Source organism: Amyelois transitella, chromosome 31 (assembly GCF_032362555.1).
Source record: "Amyelois transitella isolate CPQ chromosome 31, ilAmyTran1.1, whole genome shotgun sequence".
Classification (NCBI taxonomy): domain Eukaryota; kingdom Metazoa; phylum Arthropoda; class Insecta; order Lepidoptera; family Pyralidae; genus Amyelois; species Amyelois transitella.
The window spans coordinates 1,501,911-1,522,031 of record NC_083534.1 but is presented as its reverse complement, the minus strand read 5'-3'; the positions used below and the strand labels follow the sequence as shown (position 1 = coordinate 1,522,031).

General features: G+C 40.7%; 2 protein-coding genes across 4 annotated transcripts in view; one reads left to right on the top strand and one right to left on the bottom strand.

Moving 5' to 3' along the window:
- Positions 1 to 14,183, top strand: part of LOC106137503 (dipeptidyl peptidase 9) — a 28,473-nt gene extending 14,290 nt beyond the window's left edge. For all 3 annotated transcript variants that reach the window (XM_060953128.1, XM_060953126.1, XM_060953127.1), the window contains 8 exons: positions 653 to 782; positions 4,812 to 4,904; positions 6,113 to 6,285; positions 8,555 to 8,698; positions 10,282 to 10,360; positions 11,302 to 11,494; positions 12,801 to 12,912; positions 13,488 to 14,183. In XM_060953128.1, the coding sequence (XP_060809111.1) occupies positions 653 to 782; positions 4,812 to 4,904; positions 6,113 to 6,285; positions 8,555 to 8,698; positions 10,282 to 10,360; positions 11,302 to 11,494; positions 12,801 to 12,912; positions 13,488 to 13,580 (1,017 nt within the window). In that variant the 3' untranslated portion in view covers positions 13,581 to 14,183. The remainder of the gene's footprint in view (positions 1 to 652; positions 783 to 4,811; positions 4,905 to 6,112; positions 6,286 to 8,554; positions 8,699 to 10,281; positions 10,361 to 11,301; positions 11,495 to 12,800; positions 12,913 to 13,487) is intronic.
- Positions 14,184 to 15,021: 838 nt separating this feature from the next.
- The window catches only part of LOC106133326 (U5 small nuclear ribonucleoprotein 200 kDa helicase), a 56,800-nt gene continuing 51,700 nt past the window's right edge, over positions 15,022 to 20,121 (bottom strand). Inside the window, exons 42-43 of the mRNA XM_060953141.1 lie at positions 16,669 to 16,773; positions 15,022 to 15,310 (exon numbers count right to left, since the gene is read on the bottom strand). Of these exons, the coding sequence (XP_060809124.1) occupies positions 15,071 to 15,310; positions 16,669 to 16,773 (345 nt within the window). The 3' untranslated portion in view covers positions 15,022 to 15,070. The remainder of the gene's footprint in view (positions 15,311 to 16,668; positions 16,774 to 20,121) is intronic.

The following is a 20,121-nucleotide window of genomic DNA, read 5'->3' as shown; positions in this document are numbered from 1 at the left end:
ACGACACCCACGCAGAGAGAGGTGGAGTGATCCCATTCTACATAATGTGCCGCTTACCACAAGACATTATATATATATATATATATATATGCCGTGTGGTTCCCGGCACAAATACAAAAAAGAATAGGACCACTCCATCTCTTTCCCATGGATGTCGTAAAAGGCGACTAAGGGATAGGCTTATGACTGATTGGCCACGCTCAGCTGTTTGGCTTAGTGATAGAATTGAAATTCAAATAGTGACAGGTTGCTAGCCCATCGCCTAAAAGAGGAATCTCAAGTGTATAAGCCTATCCCTTAGTCGCCTTTTACGACATCCGTGTGAAAGAGATGAAGTGGTCCTATTCCTTTTTTGCAATGGTGCCGGGAACCACACGGCACGCAGTGTTAAACACATATGTAATAACTAGCGGCCCGCCCCGGCTTCGCACGGGTGGACATATTTTTGTGTTTTATATTTTGAAATAAATTTATTTCAAAACAAATTTATGCCTACGTCACTTTTGAAGGTCTATTCTATATCTGTGCCAAATTTTTATTCTATTATTAAGAGTTTATTCCACACAAACATACAAAAATACAAATCTTTCCTCTTTATTATTAGTGTGGATTATTAGTGTGGATAAAAATCGCTCATTTTTTTTCATTACAGGAATGCACAACGGCAGTGATAACATCATCAAACATTAGCACCGTGCCATCAACTAGAGTGTATAGAATCGTGCACACTCCCAAACCGACTCTGCTGATACAGGGCACATTGATGGAGAGGACTCCGTCAGGTCAGTTGTGGTGTGAGACGTGAGCCGAGTGTTACAGTGTCGTGGAATGTACAATAGAGTTGATAACTACTCCGTCAGGTCAGATGTGTTGTGAGACGTGGGGACATTGATGGAGAGGACTCCGCCAGGTCAGTTGTGTTGTGAGACGTGAGCCGAGGGCACATTGATGGAGATGACTCTGTCAGGTCAGTTGTGTTGTGAGACGTGACCTGAGGGCACATTGATGGAGAGGACTCTGTCAGGTCAGTTGTGTTGTGAGACGTGAGCCGAGGGCACATTGATGGAGAGGACTCTGTCAGGTCAGTTGTGTTGTGAGACGTGAGCCGAGTGTTACAGTGTCGTGGAATGTAAAATAGAGTTGATAACTACTCCGTCAGGTCAGTTGTGGTGTGAGACGTGGGGACATTGATGGAGAGGACTCCGCCAGGTCAGTTGTGTTGTGAGACGTGAGCCGAGGGCACATTGATGGAGATGACTCCGTCAGGTCAGTTGTGGTGTGAGACGTGACCTGATGGCACATTGATGGAGATGACTCTGTCAGGTCAGTTGTGGTATGAGACGTGAGCTGCACATTGATGGAGAGGACCCCGTCAGGTCAGTTGTGTTGTGAGACGTGAGCTGAGTGTTACAGTGCACACTCCCAAACCGACTCTGCTGATACAGGGCACATTGATGGAGAGGACCCCGTCAGGTCAGTTGTGGTGTGAGACGTGAGCTGAGGGCACATTGATGGAGATGACTCTGTCAGGTCAGTTGTGTTGTGAGACGTGAGCCGAGGGCACATTGATGGAGAGGACCCCGTCAGGTCAGTTGTGTTGTGAGACGTGAGCCGAGTGTTACAGTGTCGTGGAATGTACAATACAGTTGATAACTACTCCGTCAGGTCAGTTGTGTTGTGAGACGTGAGCCGAGTGTTACAGTGTCTTGGAATGTACAATACAGTTGATAACTACTCCGTCAGGTCAGTTGTGTTGTGAGACGTGAGCCGAGTGTTACAGTGTCTTGGAATGTACAATACAGTTGATAACTACTCCGTCAGGTCAGTTGTGTTGTGAGACGTGAGCCGAGTGTTACAGTGTCTTGGAATGTACAATACAGTTGATAACTACTCCGTCAGGTCAGTTGTGTTGTGAGACGTGAGCCGAGTGTTACAGTGTCTTGGAATGTACAATAGAGTTGATTACTACTCCGTCAGGTCAGTTGTGTTGTGGGACGTGACCTGAGGGCACATTGATGGAGAGGACTCCGTCAGGTCAGTTGTGTTGTGAGACGTGGGGACATTGATGGAGAGGACTCCGTCGGGTCAGTTGTGGTGTGAGACGTGGGGACATTGATGGGGATGACTCTGTCAGGTCAGTTGTGTTGTGAGACGTGAGCCGAGTGTTACAGTGTCTTGGAATGTACAATACAGTTGATAACTACTCCGTCAGGTCAGTTGTGTTGTGGGACGTGAGCCGAGGGCACATTGATGGAGAGGACCCCGTCAGGTCAGTTGTGTTGTGAGACGTGAGCCGAGTGTTACAGTGTCTTGGAATGTACAATACAGTTGATAACTACTCCGTCAGGTCAGTTGTGTTGTGAGACGTGAGCCGAGTGTTACAGTGTCTTGGAATGTACAATACAGTTGATAACTACTCCGTCAGGTCAGTTGTGTTGTGAGACGTGAGCCGAGTGTTACAGTGTCTTGGAATGTACAATACAGTTGATAACTACTCCGTCAGGTCAGTTGTGTTGTGAGACGTGAGCCGAGTGTTACAGTGTCTTGGAATGTACAATACAGTTGATAACTACTCCGTCAGGTCAGTTGTGTTGTGAGACGTGAGCCGAGTGTTACAGTGTCTTGGAATGTACAATAGAGTTGATAACTACTCCGTCAGGTCAGTTGTGTTGTGAGACGTGAGACGAGTGTTACAGTGTCTTGGAATGTACAATAGAGTTGATAACTACTCCGTCAGGTCAGTTGCGTTGTGAGACGTGAGCCGAGTGTTACAGTGTCTTGGAATGTACAATAGAGTTGATAACTACTCCGTCAGGTCAGTTGCGTTGTGAGACGTGGGGACATTGATGGAGAGGTCTCCGTCAGGTCAGTTGTGTTGTGAGACGTGAGCCGAGGGCACATTGATGGAGATGACTCTGTCAGGTCAGTTGTGTTGTGAGACGTGAGCCGAGGGCACATTGATGGAGATGACTCTGTCAGGTCAGTTGTGGTGTGAGACGTGACCTGAGGGCACATTGATGGAGATGACTCTGTCAGGTCAGTTGTGGTGTGAGACGTGACCTGAGGGCACATTGATGGAGATGACTCTGTCAGGTCAGTTGTGGTGTGAGACGTGACCTGAGGGCACATTGATGGAGATGACTCTGTCAGGTCAGTTGTGGTGTGAGACGTGACCTGAGGGCACATTGATGGAGATGACTCTGTCAGGTCAGTTGTGGTGTGAGACGTGACCTGAGGGCACATTGATGGAGATGACTCTGTCAGGTCAGTTGTGGTATGAGACGTGAGCTGCACATTGGTGGAGAGGACTCTGTCAGGTCAGTTGTGGTGTGAGACGTGAGCTGCACATTGATGGAGAGGACTCTGTCAGGTCAGTTGTGGTGTGGGACGTGAGCCGAGGGCACATTGATGGAGAGGACTCTGTCAGGTCAGTTGTGTTGTGAGACGTGGGGACATTGATGGAGAGGTCTCCGTCAGGTCAGTTGTGTTGTGAGACGTGAGCTGAGGGCACATTGATGGAGATGACTCTGTCAGGTCAGTTGTGGTGTGAGACGTGGGCACATTGATGGAGAGGACTCCGTCAGGTCAGTTGTGTTGTGGGACGTGAGCCGAGTGCACATTGATGGAGAGGACTCTGTCAGGTCAGTTGTGTTGTGGGACGTGAGCCGAGGGCACATTGATGGAGAGGACTCTGTCAGGTCAGTTGTGTTGTGGGACGTGGGCACATTGATGGAGATGACTCCGTCAGGTCAGTTGTGTTGTGGGACGTGAGCCGAGGGCACATTGATGGAGAGGACTCTGTCAGGTCAACGTGGAGTGTAAAAGAGAAGTGATAACCAACATACTCACATGTAATCACGTCTTTATCCCTTGCGGGGTAGACAGAGCCAATAGTCTTGTAAAGACTGAAAGGCCTCGTTCAGCTGTTTGGCTTGATGATAGAATTGTGATTCAAATAGTGACAGATTGCTAGCCCATCGCCTAAAAGAAGAATCCCAAGTTTACAAGCCTATCCCTCAGTCGCCTCTTACGACATCCATGGGAGCGAAATGGAGTGGTCTTATTCTTTTTTTTTAAATTGGTGCCGGGAGCCACACGGCTTAAAATTACTTCACATCTTAAATATATATAGGTAACTCTTTGCACGAAGAGAGTTATGAATGTGGATGAAGCGAATGAAGTCTGCTGAGATCGTGACAAGTGGAAAGATGTGGTCTCTGCCTACCCCTCTGGGAAAGAGGCGTGATTTTATGTATGTATGTAACTAGTGCCGTGTGGTTCCCGGCACCAATAAAGAAACGAATAGGACCACTCCATCTCGTTCCCACGGATGTCGTAAAAGGCGACTAAGGGATAGGCTTATAAACTTTGGATCCTCCTTTTAGGCGATGGGTTAGCAACCTGTCATTATTCGAATCTCAATTCCATCATAAAGCCAAACAGCTGAACGTGGCCTGTCTTTTCAAGACTGTTGGCTCTGTCCACCCCGCAAGGGATATAAACGTGATTATGTGCATCATATTGCATGTGCATTAATATATATAGTAAGCTACCGGACTCATAAAAGTCTTTGCCAATTAATAAATTTAAGAATAGACTGCATGAATTATTAATTTTAAATTGTATAATTATTAATTTTTAAAGTATTAAATTATATTACAAAACAATATTTACATTCCATACTTCTGACGGAACATGTAAGATCACATATATATCTAACACCCATTTGTACCATGTTTAATGTAAATGAAGATTTTCATTTCATTTCATTATTATGTATGTTAATAGAATGTATGGTATTTAATTCGTAGAAGTATCAGACACTCGAAGTTTCAACGGGTCTTGGGACAGCCGCTCCGGGGACGGTGATGAGGAATGTTCAGACACCGGTTTACTCGTCAGAGGTCAGTTTTTATCACAAATACATACATATACGTCACGTCTATATCCCTTGCGGGGTAGACAGAGCCGACAGTCTTGAAAACACAAAAAGACCGTCGGCGTTAAAGTTAGCGTGTGGTTCCAGACAATTTAATAGAATAGGACCACTCCATATCTTCCCATGAATATTGTAAAAGGCGACTAAGGGATAGGCTTATATACTTGGGATTCTTCTAAGCGATGGGCTAGCGTGTAGTTCCCGGCACCAATATAAAAAAGAATAGGACCACTCCATCTCTATCCCATACATATAATCAGGTCTATACATACATACATACATAAAATCACGCCTCTTTCCCGGAGGGGTAGGCAGAAACTGCATCTTTCCACTTGCCACGATCTCTGCATACTTCCTTCGCTTCATCCACATTAGGTGTATATAGAGAAAAAAATTTGATAGGCCACGTTCAGCTGTTTGGTTTTATGATAGAATTGAGATTCATATTTCGGGTTGCTAGCCCGTCGCCTTAAAGACGAATACCAAGTTTATAAGCCTATCCCTCAGTCGCCTTTTACGACATCCACGGGAAAGAGATGGAGTGGTTCTATTCTGGTTTTTCTATTGTTGAAATTGTTTGAAATATTATTATTTTTTTGTACTTTACACACATACCTTCATGACTTTCTTAAAAGGAAGAAGAGTCGGCAAAATGTTGTAATTTAATAAACTGTCGCCCGCGACTTGGTACGTGTGGATTTTAAAAGTGTACATACATACATACATATACATATAGTCACGTCTATATCCTTTGCGGGTTAGACAGAGCCAACAGTCTTTAAAAGACTGATAGGCCACGTTCAGCTGTTTGGCTTGATTATAGAATTGAGATTCAAATAGTGACAGGTTGCTGCTAGCCCATCGCCTAAAAAGACAATCCCAAGTTTATAAGCCTATCCCTGCGTCGCCTTTTACGACATCCATGGGAAAGAGATGGAGTTGTCCTATTCTCATTTCCATTGGTGCCGGGAATCACACGGCACTGATTCAGCAGATGATGAAAAAAAAAAAAAAAGAATAGGACTCTATTTGAATCTCAATTCTATCATTAAGCCAAACAGCTGAACGTGGCCTACCATTCTTTTAAAGACAGTTGGCTCTGTCTACGCCGCAAGGGACATACATATGTATGATAAAAAAAAAATGTATGTTTTTTCGTACAAATTTCCACAGAGAACTCGTTATCGCGCGTCGACATACCCCCGCCTCAGATCTACAGCACGCGGCTGTCGTGCGGGGCGGCGGCCTACTGCACGCTGTGGCGCTCCGCGAGGCGCGGCCGGAGCCCCACCGTGCTGCATGTGTACGGGGGGCCGGAGGTGCAGACGGTTACCAACAGTTACAAGGTGGGCGGTTCAAAAAAATTACCAAAAAAAAAAAAAAGAAGAATTCAAATAGAACCAGGTTCCTGAGATAAGCGCGTTCAAACAAACAAACAAACTCATTCAAAAAATTATAATACAAAAATATTAATATTAATATAATTATTGTAGGTACATAATTATTCTTCTAAATCCAATAACTGCTTTGTAATTTGTTATATTTATGTGCAATAAAGAGTTTACAAACAAACAAACAATACAAAAAAGAATTCGAATAGAGCCAGTTCTTGAGATTAGCGCGTTCAAACAAACAGACAAACTCATTCAAATAATTACAAAAAAATATTCAAATAGAACCAGTAGTTCCTGAGATTAGCGCGTTCAAACAAACAAATAAACTCGTTCAAAAAATTACAAAAAAGTATTCAAATAGAGCCAGTAGTTCCTGAGATTAGCGCGTTCAAACAAACAAACTCATTCAAAAAATTACAAAAAAATATTCAAATAGAACCAGTAGTTCCTGAGATTAGCGCGTTCAAACAAACAAACTCATTCAAAAAATTACAAAAAAAGAATTCAAATAGAACCAGTAGTTCTTGAGATTAGCGCGTTCAAACAAACAAACAAACTCATTCAAAAAATTACAAAAAAAAATCTAATAGAACCAGTAGTTCTTGAGATAAGCGCGTTCAAACAAACAAACAAACTCATTCAAAAAATTACAAAAAAAGAATTCAAATAGAACCAGTAGTTCTTGAGATTAGCGCGTTCAAACAAACAAACTCATTAAAAAAATTACAAAAAAAAATTCAAATAGAACCAGTAGTTCTTGAGATTAGCGCGTTCAAACAAACAAACTCATTAAAAAAATTACAAAAAAAAATTCAAATAGAACCAGTAGTTCTTGAGATTAGAGCTTTCAAACAAACTAACAAACTCATTAAAAAAATTACAAAAATATATTCAAATAGAATCAGTAGTTCTTGAGATTAGCGCGTTCGAACAAACAAACAAACTCTTCAGCTTTATAATATTATAGAGTATAGATTATGGGACATTTCAATATCAATGAATAATTGTCATATCTTTTGGTTTCACAACATATTGGTTGACGTCAAATGAAAAACTCAAAACTAAATTAGTACCTACTGCCGCTTGTAAAGCGTCAGTGCAGAAGAAGCTGCAACAAACTGCACTGCAGCATTTTCTTCAATAACGTCAGTTTAACAATTATCTAAACTTAGAATAGAAATGTGGACGAGAGAATAAATTGTTATGATTGATTTATTTATTTGCAACTAGAGGCCGCTCGCGACTTCGTCCGCGTGGAATCAATCCCGCGGGAACTCCGGGATAAAAAAATAATAGCCTATATGTTATTCTGGGTCTTCAGCTGCCTACATACCATATTTCATCGTAATCGGTTCAGTAGTTTTTGCGTGAAAGAGTAACAAACATCCATACTGACATACAAACTGTCGCATTTATAATAATTAGTAGGATTAAATACTGATCTGTGTTGTCGCTTGTCTGTGACACCGAAGTTTTCATGATTGGATTCAAGTTATCACTAAAGATCGGATAATCGGATGCATATTTACCTAAACTATTATTTTGGCTAAGAAAATATGGAGGCGGCTTCTTGCTTTCGGGATTCGAATTATTTTGAATCCCGGAAATTTTATTAAACAAGCAATTGAAACTTATCGTATATTAGGTATGATAAACACCTTTATAAACATAAGTGATGGATGATCATAATTATTAAAAAATTACCTACGTACTGGGATTCCAGAATTATACCGCGTGATTTTTTTGTCAGTACGATACGAATACAGTTCGAATACATAATTTTTATAGAACATTAAGTGTATCAATGCCGAATCCCGGATTTTTTTTTAGGTACAGAAGTACGTTCTATACTAACCCAACACACCAAAGAAAATAATATATGATATACTCTGCAATGTAATTTAAAAACTCGCGTTGGTCTCATCTCTCTAGCGTAATTAATTTTTGAGATATATGACTTTGAATAAAAGTCATGCGTGCGATTATTTTTTCCCATATCTCAAGGTCAAAGCGAAAGCTGACCGCGAAAAGTACATAAATTGTGTTTGTACATCAAGGCGATATTAGAACATAAGTTTAGATAAAGGTTCTCATTTGGAGGCCAGATCGTCATACTTATCCGGCTATACCCTTTAGGTAAATATGCATCCGGATATCCGATCTCTAGTTATCACGTATTGAGGTCGCATAGTATGACCTCGATCGATTGATGTTCGGCCAGGGCATCAGACAGCTGCGCATGCACATGTTGGCGGCGCGCGGCTTCACCGTGGTGTCGGTGGACTCGCGGGGCTCCAAGCACCGCGGCCGCGCCTGGGAGCGCGCGCTCCGCGGCAAGATGGGGCAGGTGGAGCTGGACGACCAGGTCACGGACACATACACACATATATAGTCACGTCTATATCCCTCGCGGGGTAGACAGAGCGAACTTTTTTGAAAAGACCGAATGGCCACGTTCAGCTGTTTGGCTTAATGATGGAATTGAGATTCAAATAGTGACAGGTTGCTGGCCCGTCGCCTAAAGAAGAATCCCAAGTTTGTAAGCCTATCCCTTAGTCGCCTTTTACGACATCCATGGGAAAGAGATGGGGTGGTCCTATTCTTTTTTGTATTCGTGCCGGGAACCACACGGACACCTTGACTACATACCTCCTTCCCCCTGACTTTTGGAGCCGCGGTTCCCCACGCGTCACACCTAGCCTGGCGGAAGATCTTCCCTTTGGTGGCGGTCGAGCCGAATCATCGCTCCCGCTACATATATTTCCGGGTTCGAATCCCGGCCAGGGCATGAAGAGAAAATAACTTTTTCTGATTGTCCTGGGTCTTGGATGTTTATATATATAAGTACATACATACATAAAATCACGCCTCTTTCCCGGAGGGGTAGGCAGAGACTACCTCTTTCCACTTGCCACGATCTCTGCATATTTCCTTTGCTTCATCCACATATAAGTATTTATTATAAATATAGTATCGTTGTGTTAGTATCTCGTAACACAAGTTTCGAACTTACTTAGAGGCTAACTTAATCTGTGTAATTTGTCCCGTATATATTTATATTTATTATCTCCTTCCCCCTGGCTTTAGTCCCGGTCGCATCCTCACCACTCTGGAGAGGAGCCCGGGGTATCATGGATCCTGGATTGGGTGAGTCAGGTTTTCACACGAAGCGACTCCCGTCTGACCTCCGCAACCTTTGCAGGGGAACCTAATCCGTATTGGATCGATCATGGTCACACATCCAGTTGCCTGAATGTGCAGGTTTCCTCACGATGTTTTCCCTCACCGTAGGAGCATCGGTTAGTATTAAAACTAATGTACATAACTTTGGAAATAATGATAAGGATGGAGGCGGTTCTCTCGGATGGAGCAAATTCCCTAGTAAAACAATATTGACAAACGACTTCGTCCGCGTGTAATAGTTATTTTGGGCATCATTGAAGCCCTCAATAATTTTCCACGTATTTTTTACATATTATTCCATTATTTCTTTGCTCCTTATAGTTGCAGCGTGATGTTATATAGCCTAAAGCCTGTCTCGATAAATGGTCTATTCAACACAAAAATAATTTTTCAATTCAAACCAGTAGTTCCTGATCATTAGCGCTTTCAAACAATCAAACTCTTCAGCTTTATAATATTATTATAGATATGTATTCATATGCCATCAAAAACATCCTGTAAAAAAAACCAAGTCTCGCAGCTCAGTCTTTCTACCGTAAAAAGTTGTGAGATTCATGTAATACCAAGTCGGTTAATCTATTTAGTCGCTATTTAAAGGACTTTCTGCCTTAAGTTATTACATAACTTATTATCATGCCAATATTAAAAATATTTTACGTTTTAAACAAATAGATCTAAATCTATGTAAACGGACCTTAAGCTTTTTGAAATGACAAATGCTACAAACATTTTGAAAGTATTCTAGAAATTTCTTTGCTGTTGCAGGTTGAAGTATTACAATGGCTGGCTAAGGAGACTGGATGTATTGATATGGAGAGAGTTGCCATACACGGGTGGAGTTACGGTAAGATTAATATATACTGTCACTTATGCAAAAATTGCAAAAATGAGTTACACAAGATAAGTTGACTTTGCAGTATAAGTTATTCATCTTGTAAAAATCTTTAAATATGACAATGTTATGGGATGTTAAAGTTTTAAATGCTTCTCCTGAAAAATTGTTTTTGCATAAGTGACAGTGTCGCACCGGAGGTGCGAATTATAATGTCAATGTCATTCTTATATATTTATTGGCATATATAATATGGGTACTTTTCTTTTCAATTTTATAAGCATATCCTTTTGTCGTACGACATACATGGGAACAAGACGGTGTGGTCCTATTCTTTTTTTAACGGTGCCGGGAACCACTCGGTATATATTGATTATTATTTAATAAAAGCTTATTAAAAAAAATCCTTAGTTAATGTTTATCCTGTCTTTGTTTTTGTAAACCAAAATATCTTAGTTAAAATTTATCTATATCATTATCATATATGTATGTATCTCTTAACTGTTTGCATTTTTCTTATATGGTCTTCGTATGTACACTGTTTTTAGAATTGTAGTGTAGATCGCAACCTTATAATTTTACTACTATTTATAGTTTTACTACAATTTGTTATGTGTATTTAAATAAATGCCTAAAATTAAGTAAGTGCCGTGTGGTTCCCGGCACCAATACAAAAAAGAATAGGACCACTCCATCTCTTTCCCATTGATGTCGTAAAAGGCGACTAAGGGATAGACTTACAAACTTGGGATTCTTTTTTAGGCGATGGGCTATTACCTGTCACTAGTTGAATCTCAATTCTATCGTTAAGCCAAATAGCTGAACGTGGCCATTCAGTATTTTCAAGCCTTTTGGCTTTGTCTGCTCCGCAAGGGATATAGACGTGACCATATGTATGTATTTAAATAGATACATTATTAATTGATACCCACGATGTATATATTTCGGAACAGGCGGCTACCTGTCCCTACTGGGGCTGGCGACGCGGCCGAACGTGTTCAAGGTGTGCGTGGCGGGCGCTCCGGTGACGTCCTGGCGGCTGTACGACACCGCGTACACGGAGCGCTACATGGGGCTGCCGGCCGCCGCGCCGCACGCCTACACGCGCGCCAGCGTGCTCGCGCACACGCCCTTCTTTCCCGACCAGTGAGTGTAGATAGTGTAGTAGTAGTAGTAGTGAGTGTAGATAATGTAGTAGTAGTAGTACCAGTGAGTGTAGATAATGTAGTAGTAGTAGTACCAGTGAGTGTAGATAATGTAGTAGTAGTAGTACCAGTGAGTGTAGATAATGTAGTAGTAGTAGTACCAGTGAGTGTAGATTATGTAGTAGTAGTAACAGTGAGTGTAGATAATGTAGTAGTAGTAGTGAGTGTAGATAATGTAGTAGTAGTAGTAGTGAGTGAAGATAATGTAGTAGTAGTACCAGTGAGTGTGGATAATGTAGTAGTAGTAGTAGTGAGTGAAGATAATGTAGTAGTAGTACCAGTGCGTGTGGATAATGTAGTAGTAGTAGTACCAGTACATACATACATACATACATATGGTCACGTGTATATCCCTTGCGGGGTAGACAGAGCCAACAGTCTTGAAAAGACCGAATGACCACGTTCAGCTATTTGGCTTGATGATAGAATTGAGATTCAAATAGTGACAGGTTGCAAACCCATCGCCTAAAAAGGAATCCCAAGTTTGTAAGCCTTTCCCTTAGTCGCCTTTTACGACATCCATGGGTAAGAGATGGAGTGGTCCTATTCCTTTTTGTATTGGTGCCGGGAACCACCGGTTGGAGGTGTCCGGGTTGGAATCCTCCAGCCGGGAAGTGGTGGGGAACGGACTATTTTTTTATTGGTCTGGGTCTTGGATGTTTGTCCATATAAGTGTTTGTTATATTAAAGTAACGTTGAGTTAGAATCTCGTAACACAAGTCTCGAACTTACTTCGAGGCTAACTCGATCTGTGTAATTTGTCCCGCATGTATTTATTACTAGCTGTGCCCGCGACTTCATCCGCATGGAAACATTATCAATCCCGCGGGAACTCCGGGATAAAAAGTACTATACTATATGTTATTCTGAAAAAATAAATAAATACATATAGTGACGTCTGTATCCCTTGCAGGGTGGACAGAGACAACAGTCTTGAAAAGACTGTTCAGCCTAATTCAGCTGTTTGGCTTAACGATAGAATTGAGATTCAAATAGTGACAGGTTGCTAGCTCATCGCCTTAAAAGAAGAATCCCAAGTTAATAAGCCTACCACTTAGTCGCCTTTTACGATGGCCATGGGAACGAGATCGAGTGGTCCTATTCGTTTTTTAATTTAATCGTTTATTTATTCCTTGAATATGTTCACAATTATAAAGGTCTCAAGTATACCACAAGTCACGACTTTGAAAAAAGATAAAGGAATCTCACACTATAGTTTTAATAATTAATGTTTTTAATGTCTACAGAGAAGGCCGCCTTCTTATAATCCACGGCCTGGCTGACGAGAACGTCCACTTCTGTCATACCGCGGCGTTGCTCGCAGAGCTGGTGCGGCTCGGGAAACCGCATCGAGTACAGGTACAATATCAGTTATACATTCATTCGTGTTTTTTTTTATTTAATGTAGACAACATTGTGCATTCGTCCACGATTTAGATTCAACAGATCTATATTTGTAAATTGACGTCCGGTGAAAATGCTGCAGTGCAGTTTGTTCCGCCGCTTCTTCTACGCATGCGCTTTGGAAGCGGTTGTAGTTATAATTAGATTTAAGTTATGTGACGTCAATAAGTGGTACCTTGTATCCAATTTTGAAAATAAATCTATTCTATTCTATACTTATAAGTTATATTATAACAGGTACAATATCTTATAAGTTATATTTTAACAGGTACAATATCTTATAAGTTATATTTTAACAGGTACAATATCTTATAAGTTATATTTTAACAGGTACAATATCTTATAAGTTATATTTAAACAGGTACAATATCTTATCACACATACATAAAATCACGCCTCTTTCCCGGAGGGGTAGGCAGAGACTACCTCTTTCCACTTGCCACGATCTCTGCACACTTCCTTCGCTTCATCCACATTCATTTTCGTCGCCTTTTACGACAATAGGTAATAAAATCCGCTATCATGTTTAGGTGTACCCGGGCGAGCGTCACTCTCTGCGCGCTATGCACGCGGCCAAACATTACGAGGCCACTCTGCTACACTTCCTGCACGAGAACCTGTGACGCTGTCCACCCCGTCACCACGCACACCCACCTACGAGGACATAGTTTGTGTACGTACACACTTTCGTAGCGAAATATATGGGATTCTGGGATGTAGTTTTTTATAATCTACCGCTTAAGTGATGTGATGATCGTTCTAATCAGTATCAAACACTAAGTAAGGAATAATGTTATGTCCGATCTAACTTGTAATGAACTAAAGACAGACTTTTTTAAAGAAAATTCATGCTTGGTCCAACTACTTTTTCAGCGTAATAAATTATTTTTAAAAATATACTCAATGTACAATTTTTTTTTACTGTTTTATAATAAACATATATTGATGATATTGTGTGTTAACAATTAAAAGTTTATGGTAAATTCACAAACATACAAACTTACAAACGAGTCGTCAATGGGACCTCATTTAATTGACGTCAGTATAAAAATTGAGCTAATTTTAACACTAATGATTTGAAATTTTGATGTACAAGTTATTAATAATTTTGTCCTTAATATCCTTCTACGACTTATACAAGAACAGTATAGTACAACAGATCCACAAGAAACTATTCGGGCGGAGAAAAAGATTGAGAATGAAATGGTACTAGAAAAAATATTACATATTTTTTTTGCAACCAAATGATTCGAACCCTTTTTTTAAGACGTGTATATTTCGCTATGAAATGTTGAGTCAATAATAATTAAATACACAATAATTTCCAAGTATTTACAAAGTGGTAACATTGATTTATTTACAATATGACTGCTTCAAAGATTTATTACAGATTTCAAACAGATTTAGCGAGCCGAATATTGAGTTCTACATTTGTGGCATGAGATGAAAAAAAAATACATTATCATAAATATTTAACACCCCGGTCTAGTCAAGACCAGCTGGACCTGACCGAGTATTTCCATCTGGACTTGACCGGGGATATGCCCGGCCGTCCACTCCTTTGCAAAAATTAAAATGCATATTAATCTTTGTGACTAGGCCACTAAATGTAACATAATAAAATTTGTGCAATAAGAAATTTTGTATGATCTCCACTGAAAGTTAGCGCCACAGAGCAGTGAAGCGGTTGTAGTCGCGTGCCGTGCTCTGTGGCGACTGATGCTATTTGTCAAAATGTCTCTCGATTCTGTAGTCACTGAATAAACTGTATTTTATCACTATTCGATGTTTTATTTTAGTTTACGAGATAAAACATTGCACACTCCCTGATGCATTCATAAATAGATTAGATTTATCGGATATTGGAAAATTGTACATACATACATAAAATCACGCCTCTTTCCCGGAGGGGTAGGCAGAGACTACCTCTTTCCACTTGCCACGATCTCTGCATATTTCCTTCGCTTCATCCACATTCATAACTGGAAAATTGTCTCATTATAAATTTACAACATGCGGTACCACAGGGAGGTCCTCTGGGTCATCTACAAATAAAAACAACTATTACAATTTAAAACTTTATTGAAACCAATCACTTAAAATCTATATAACTCTACTCTTCTCCGCTAGAATCTGAATTAGCTTCACCCACGTCCACGGTGAATTTATACTCCTGATCAGCTCCGAGATACGCGTCCGACATGAAGTAGAGAGTGTAGGTGTGCCTGCCGGGCGCTCCGCAGACGAAATCCAGGCGGACCTTGGCGGAGCGAGCTAGCGAGACTCTCTTGATGGAGAGCAAGCTGTTGGATTTCGGCTCGCCGATGACCACCCACCAGCCTTCCTCGCGTTTCTGCAAGCGATAAATATCGTGAGGAAACTTGTACATTTCACAAACTAGCTTCGTCCGCGTGGAATGGTTATTTGGGCATCATTGAAGCCCTCAAGGATGAATAGTGATCCCCGTTTTTTTTCACATTTTCCATTATATCATCGCTCCTAAGAGTTGCAGTGCGATGTTATATAGCCTAAAGCAATCGATAAATGGTCTATTTATTCAACACAAAGATTTTTTCAATTCGAACCAGTAGTTCCTGACATTAGCGCGTTCAAACAAACAAACTCTTCAGCTTTATAATATTAGTATAGATGTGTGATAATCCAAGCTGGGTATAGCTGGCACTTGTAAACAAGATCATGCATCAGCACACTTTAATATTATATTATTATTTATTGAGCTATCCACACTCGTTTTGAGATTTAGCTCTGCTCTCTAAGGGAACATGACTTTATATATAATGTACTATTATAGGTAAGTAAATAAATGCTTTATTGTTCACTAAAGGAGTACATTACTAATATAAAACAGTGGTACAGTACAAAGGCGGGCTTATCCCTGAGTGGGATCTCTTCCAGCCAACCTGACAATAAGATAAACGAATATATAATAATTCTGTGTTATAAATATAAATTAATGACGTCCTGGCAAAAAGTCAGGTCGAGAGTACCCGAAACCGCCGAGCCTGCATGAAGACAGTTATGAATGTGGATAAAACGATAGAAGTTTGCAAAGATCGTGGCAAGTGGAAAGATGTAGTCTCTGCCTACCCCTCCGGGAAAGAGGCGTGATTTTATGTATGTATGCTATCTACCACCATTAGAGTGCCGTGTGGTCCCCGGCACCATTAGAAAAAAGAATAGGACCACTCCATCTCTTTTCCATGGATATCATAAAAGGCCACTAAGGGATAGGCTTACAAACTTGGGATTCTTCTTTTAGGCTATGAACTAGCAACCTATCACTATTTGAATCTCAATTCCATCATAAAACCAAACAGCTGAGCGTGGCCTATCAGTCTTTTCAAGACTGTTAGCTCTCTACCTATATTTTTTTTTTTTTACAAATTACACTGATTGAGTTAGCCTCGAAGTAAGTTCGAGACTTGTGTTACGAGATACTAACTCAACGATACTATATTTTATAATAAATACTTATTTATAGATAAACATCCAAGACCCAGGACAATCAGAAAGAGTTCTTTTCTCATCATGCCCTGGCCGGGATTGCCAACTGCGACTGAATGTTAAGTGCTTTAAATAAATGTAACAACTGTATTATAACTCATTCAATGCATAATAAATCATTCATTCATTCATTCATACCCCGCTAGGGATATAGACGTGATCATATGTATGTATGTATGTAGGTACCTGTGCCAGGAACGGCGCGATGACGGGCCCTACGTCATCCTCGCGCTCCAGAGACACCTCGACAATAATGGACTTGCCCGCGCTGAGCCGCCGCGGATTCTTCACCTGTCACACGGGGAGACATATCATTCACTAGTTTTGCGATGTCATCTAGCTCAATTTTAACATTTAAATTATTATCGGTAGTGACTTGTTATTATGTTAAAAATAAATAAAATCTTATACAATAATCATTATGAATAAAAACTTAAACTTTTTGTACAGTCCCTGCATAGTATCAAATTGCAGGGGTGCGCCTAAAAGGCTGGCAGCATTGCCGTAAATGTTATGTTATATATAAAAATCGAAAATGTTCTCCCAAATACTAGAAACTACAACTACTTATCAACAAATTAGTCCATTGAACCTAAAATGGGCTAAAATTAAAAGTTCTATAATTTTTAAGGTGTTCTTCCAAAGAAGAATTTTGATGAAACATATTAAAATTCTTGGTTAATATTTTTTTATTACTAATACAGGCATTCTTAACACAAAATATCAATTGGCATCATCACAAACATACTAATGAAATAAATAAGCAGTAGTTAAGTAAAGCACCGGTTTTATCAAATTACTAGCTGTGCCCGCGACTTCGTCCGCGTGGAATAGTTATTTTGGGCATCATATTTATTTTTGCAAACATCCTCCTCGGCTTTATCAATTATAGCTGCTGCGGCGGTCACGCGTATTAGAAAGAACGCTGGTTCGCCGTATTAAATGTTTCGCTGCAAATTGCTTATAACGACTATATCTCAAAACCTTTTCATCTGATTTATATACTGTAAATGGCAATTTTAGTCTACATGAAAAGCCGAAAGTAATAAACATATTTATTTGGATAAGGATTAATACTGAATTAAAGAAAATTGGTTTCAAAATTACTTATGTTTATAATGAAAAAATAATCTTAAAAAATGAACATAAAAGTGGTTATTGTAAGTAAACCTTAAGAGATAGATATATGCTCTCGCGGACTTTTTTGTGGCAAAAAATGAGTACTTCACATCTTTAGTACATTGTTTTACTATATCTTTGTTGGTTTGCGCAGCGTTCGCGTGGAAAGCTCGCAGATGGCCGACTCATTCAACTTTCACCTGCATTGTTGACGTTTCCCGTAGGAAATCCGGGATAAAATGTAGCCTATAGCCTTCCTCAATAAATAGACTATCTAACAGTAAAAGAATTATTCAAATCGGTTCAGTAGTTTCTGAGATTAGCGCGTTTAAACAAACAAACAAACAAACAAAACAAACTCTTCAGCTTTATAATATTAGTATAGACTAGTCGACATCCGCGGCTACGCCTTTGTAAAAGAAAAATCTCGTAGGTACATTTTCGTTTCCCGTTCGCAACGAGCCCGTCATACTATCGTCGGACATACTCCACGAACGAGCGATAATTCCGCCAGCGTATCGTCGCGACTCGTGACGGGATCGCAGCGTGTCCGCGACGACTCGTAACGGAATCGCCGCGAATCTCTCACTTCAAGAATAAACTTTTCAATGTCAAACATTGTACTATTGTTTAAAAAGCTTCTCGAAACGTCCTTGCTTAACGAGAATCAACGTTGAAATGACGCTGCGTTTGACAGCGCGCCCGCCGCGCGCTCGTCGCGAGCGCGCGGCGGGCCCGCTGCTAGTCGCGGCGGGCTAGCGACGATGTAATGACGTTTCGCGCGCTCATTGCCACTCGTCGCATCGCAGCGATAGTATCGCCGTGTGGAGACGGTTTCATAGAGAGTGTATAGAAATACGTGGCACGACGATAATATCGTCGCGATTCTCTCGGTCGTGGAGTCAGCGCCTTAGTCTTTATATATATATATATATATATATATATATATCGACGGTTGAAAGGCTAATTGTGTCAAGCGACATTTTTTGCGATATTGAGTTATATACATATTTGGAATCAGCGAATTTTTCTCCATCGTTTGAGCTCACTCTCATATTTTTCTGAGCATTTTTTTGGCGCTTGACACAACCGCAAAAAAGGGTCTCATTTTGGCGGTCATTGATCTAAACGACAAAGATTTGGGTAAATTTGTGGATCTGCCACTTAAACCTTTTTGACTTTTATCATAATTTTTGTGTCAAGGCGTATGGATTACATTGCATCATACTATTTTGAAAATCAGAGGCCATTGCGCCAATTTGCCTTTTCGCTTTTTATAGGATGTGGTCGCTTGACCCATTTTGATTTCTAAGATAATATTGAAGTACGTCGTTTAGCCGTTTTTGTTTTCCATCGCCCCACACACGCATGTCGTTTGACACATTTTGTTGCACGATGTAGGTAGTCATCGTGTTGTGTGCGCTACCGAGGCATGTTTCGCTCGCGCTCGCGCGCGTCTTCGGCGTCAGTCAAACGCCGGCGGTTAACGAAGTTGTACATACATACATACATAAAATTCCGCCTCTTTCCCGGAGGGGTAGGCAGAGACTACCTCTTTCCACTTGTCACGATCTCTGCATACTTCCTTCGCTTCATCCACATTCATAACTCTCTTTATGCATGCTCCTTTATTTTCTATTTCTGTAACTACATCTTCTTTCAAATCACAACATTTCCTTACCACGCTGTTCCTTATCCGGTCACTCAATTTCACACCCATCACACTCCTTAACGCTCTCATTTCCACTGCATTTATTCTGCTTTCGTGCTTCTTTTGCCATACCCAACTTTCACTCCCATACATTAATGTCGGAACCAACACGCCCCTATGCACAGCCAGTCGAGCCTTTTTGGATAGTTTCTGACTGCTCATAAAGGCATGCAAAGCTCCATTCGCCATGTTCCCCGCGTTCACTCTCCTTTCAATATCACTAACACACTTGCCATCTGACGTCAACTTTGATCCTAGATATACAAACTCTTTCACTTGCTCAACTTTTTCTCCTCCAATCAAAATATTACATGCTGTCATTTCTTTCTACATACATACATTAAATCACGCTTCTTTCCCGGAGGGGTAAGCAGAGACTACCTGTTTCCACTTGCCACGATCTCTGCATACTTCCTTCGCTTCATCCACATTAATAACTCTCTTCATGCATGCTCGGGGGTTTCGGGTACTTTTGACCTGACCCTTTACCAGGACGTCCTTAATTTGATCAAGATATGTTCGTCTAGGTCTTCCCACCCCGACCTTTCCCTCCACACTCTCCATGTATATCTGCTTAGTCAACCTGTTTTCATTCATCCTCTCCACATGACCGAACCATCTCAACATACCCTTTTCTATTCCTGTCAATACTTCTTCTTTCACATCACAACATTCCCTTATCACGCTGTTCCTTATCCGGTCACTCAATTTCACACCCATCATACTCCTTAACGCTCTCATTTCCACTGCATTTATTCTGCTTTCGTGCTTCTTTTGCCATACCCAACTTTCACTCCCAAACATTAATG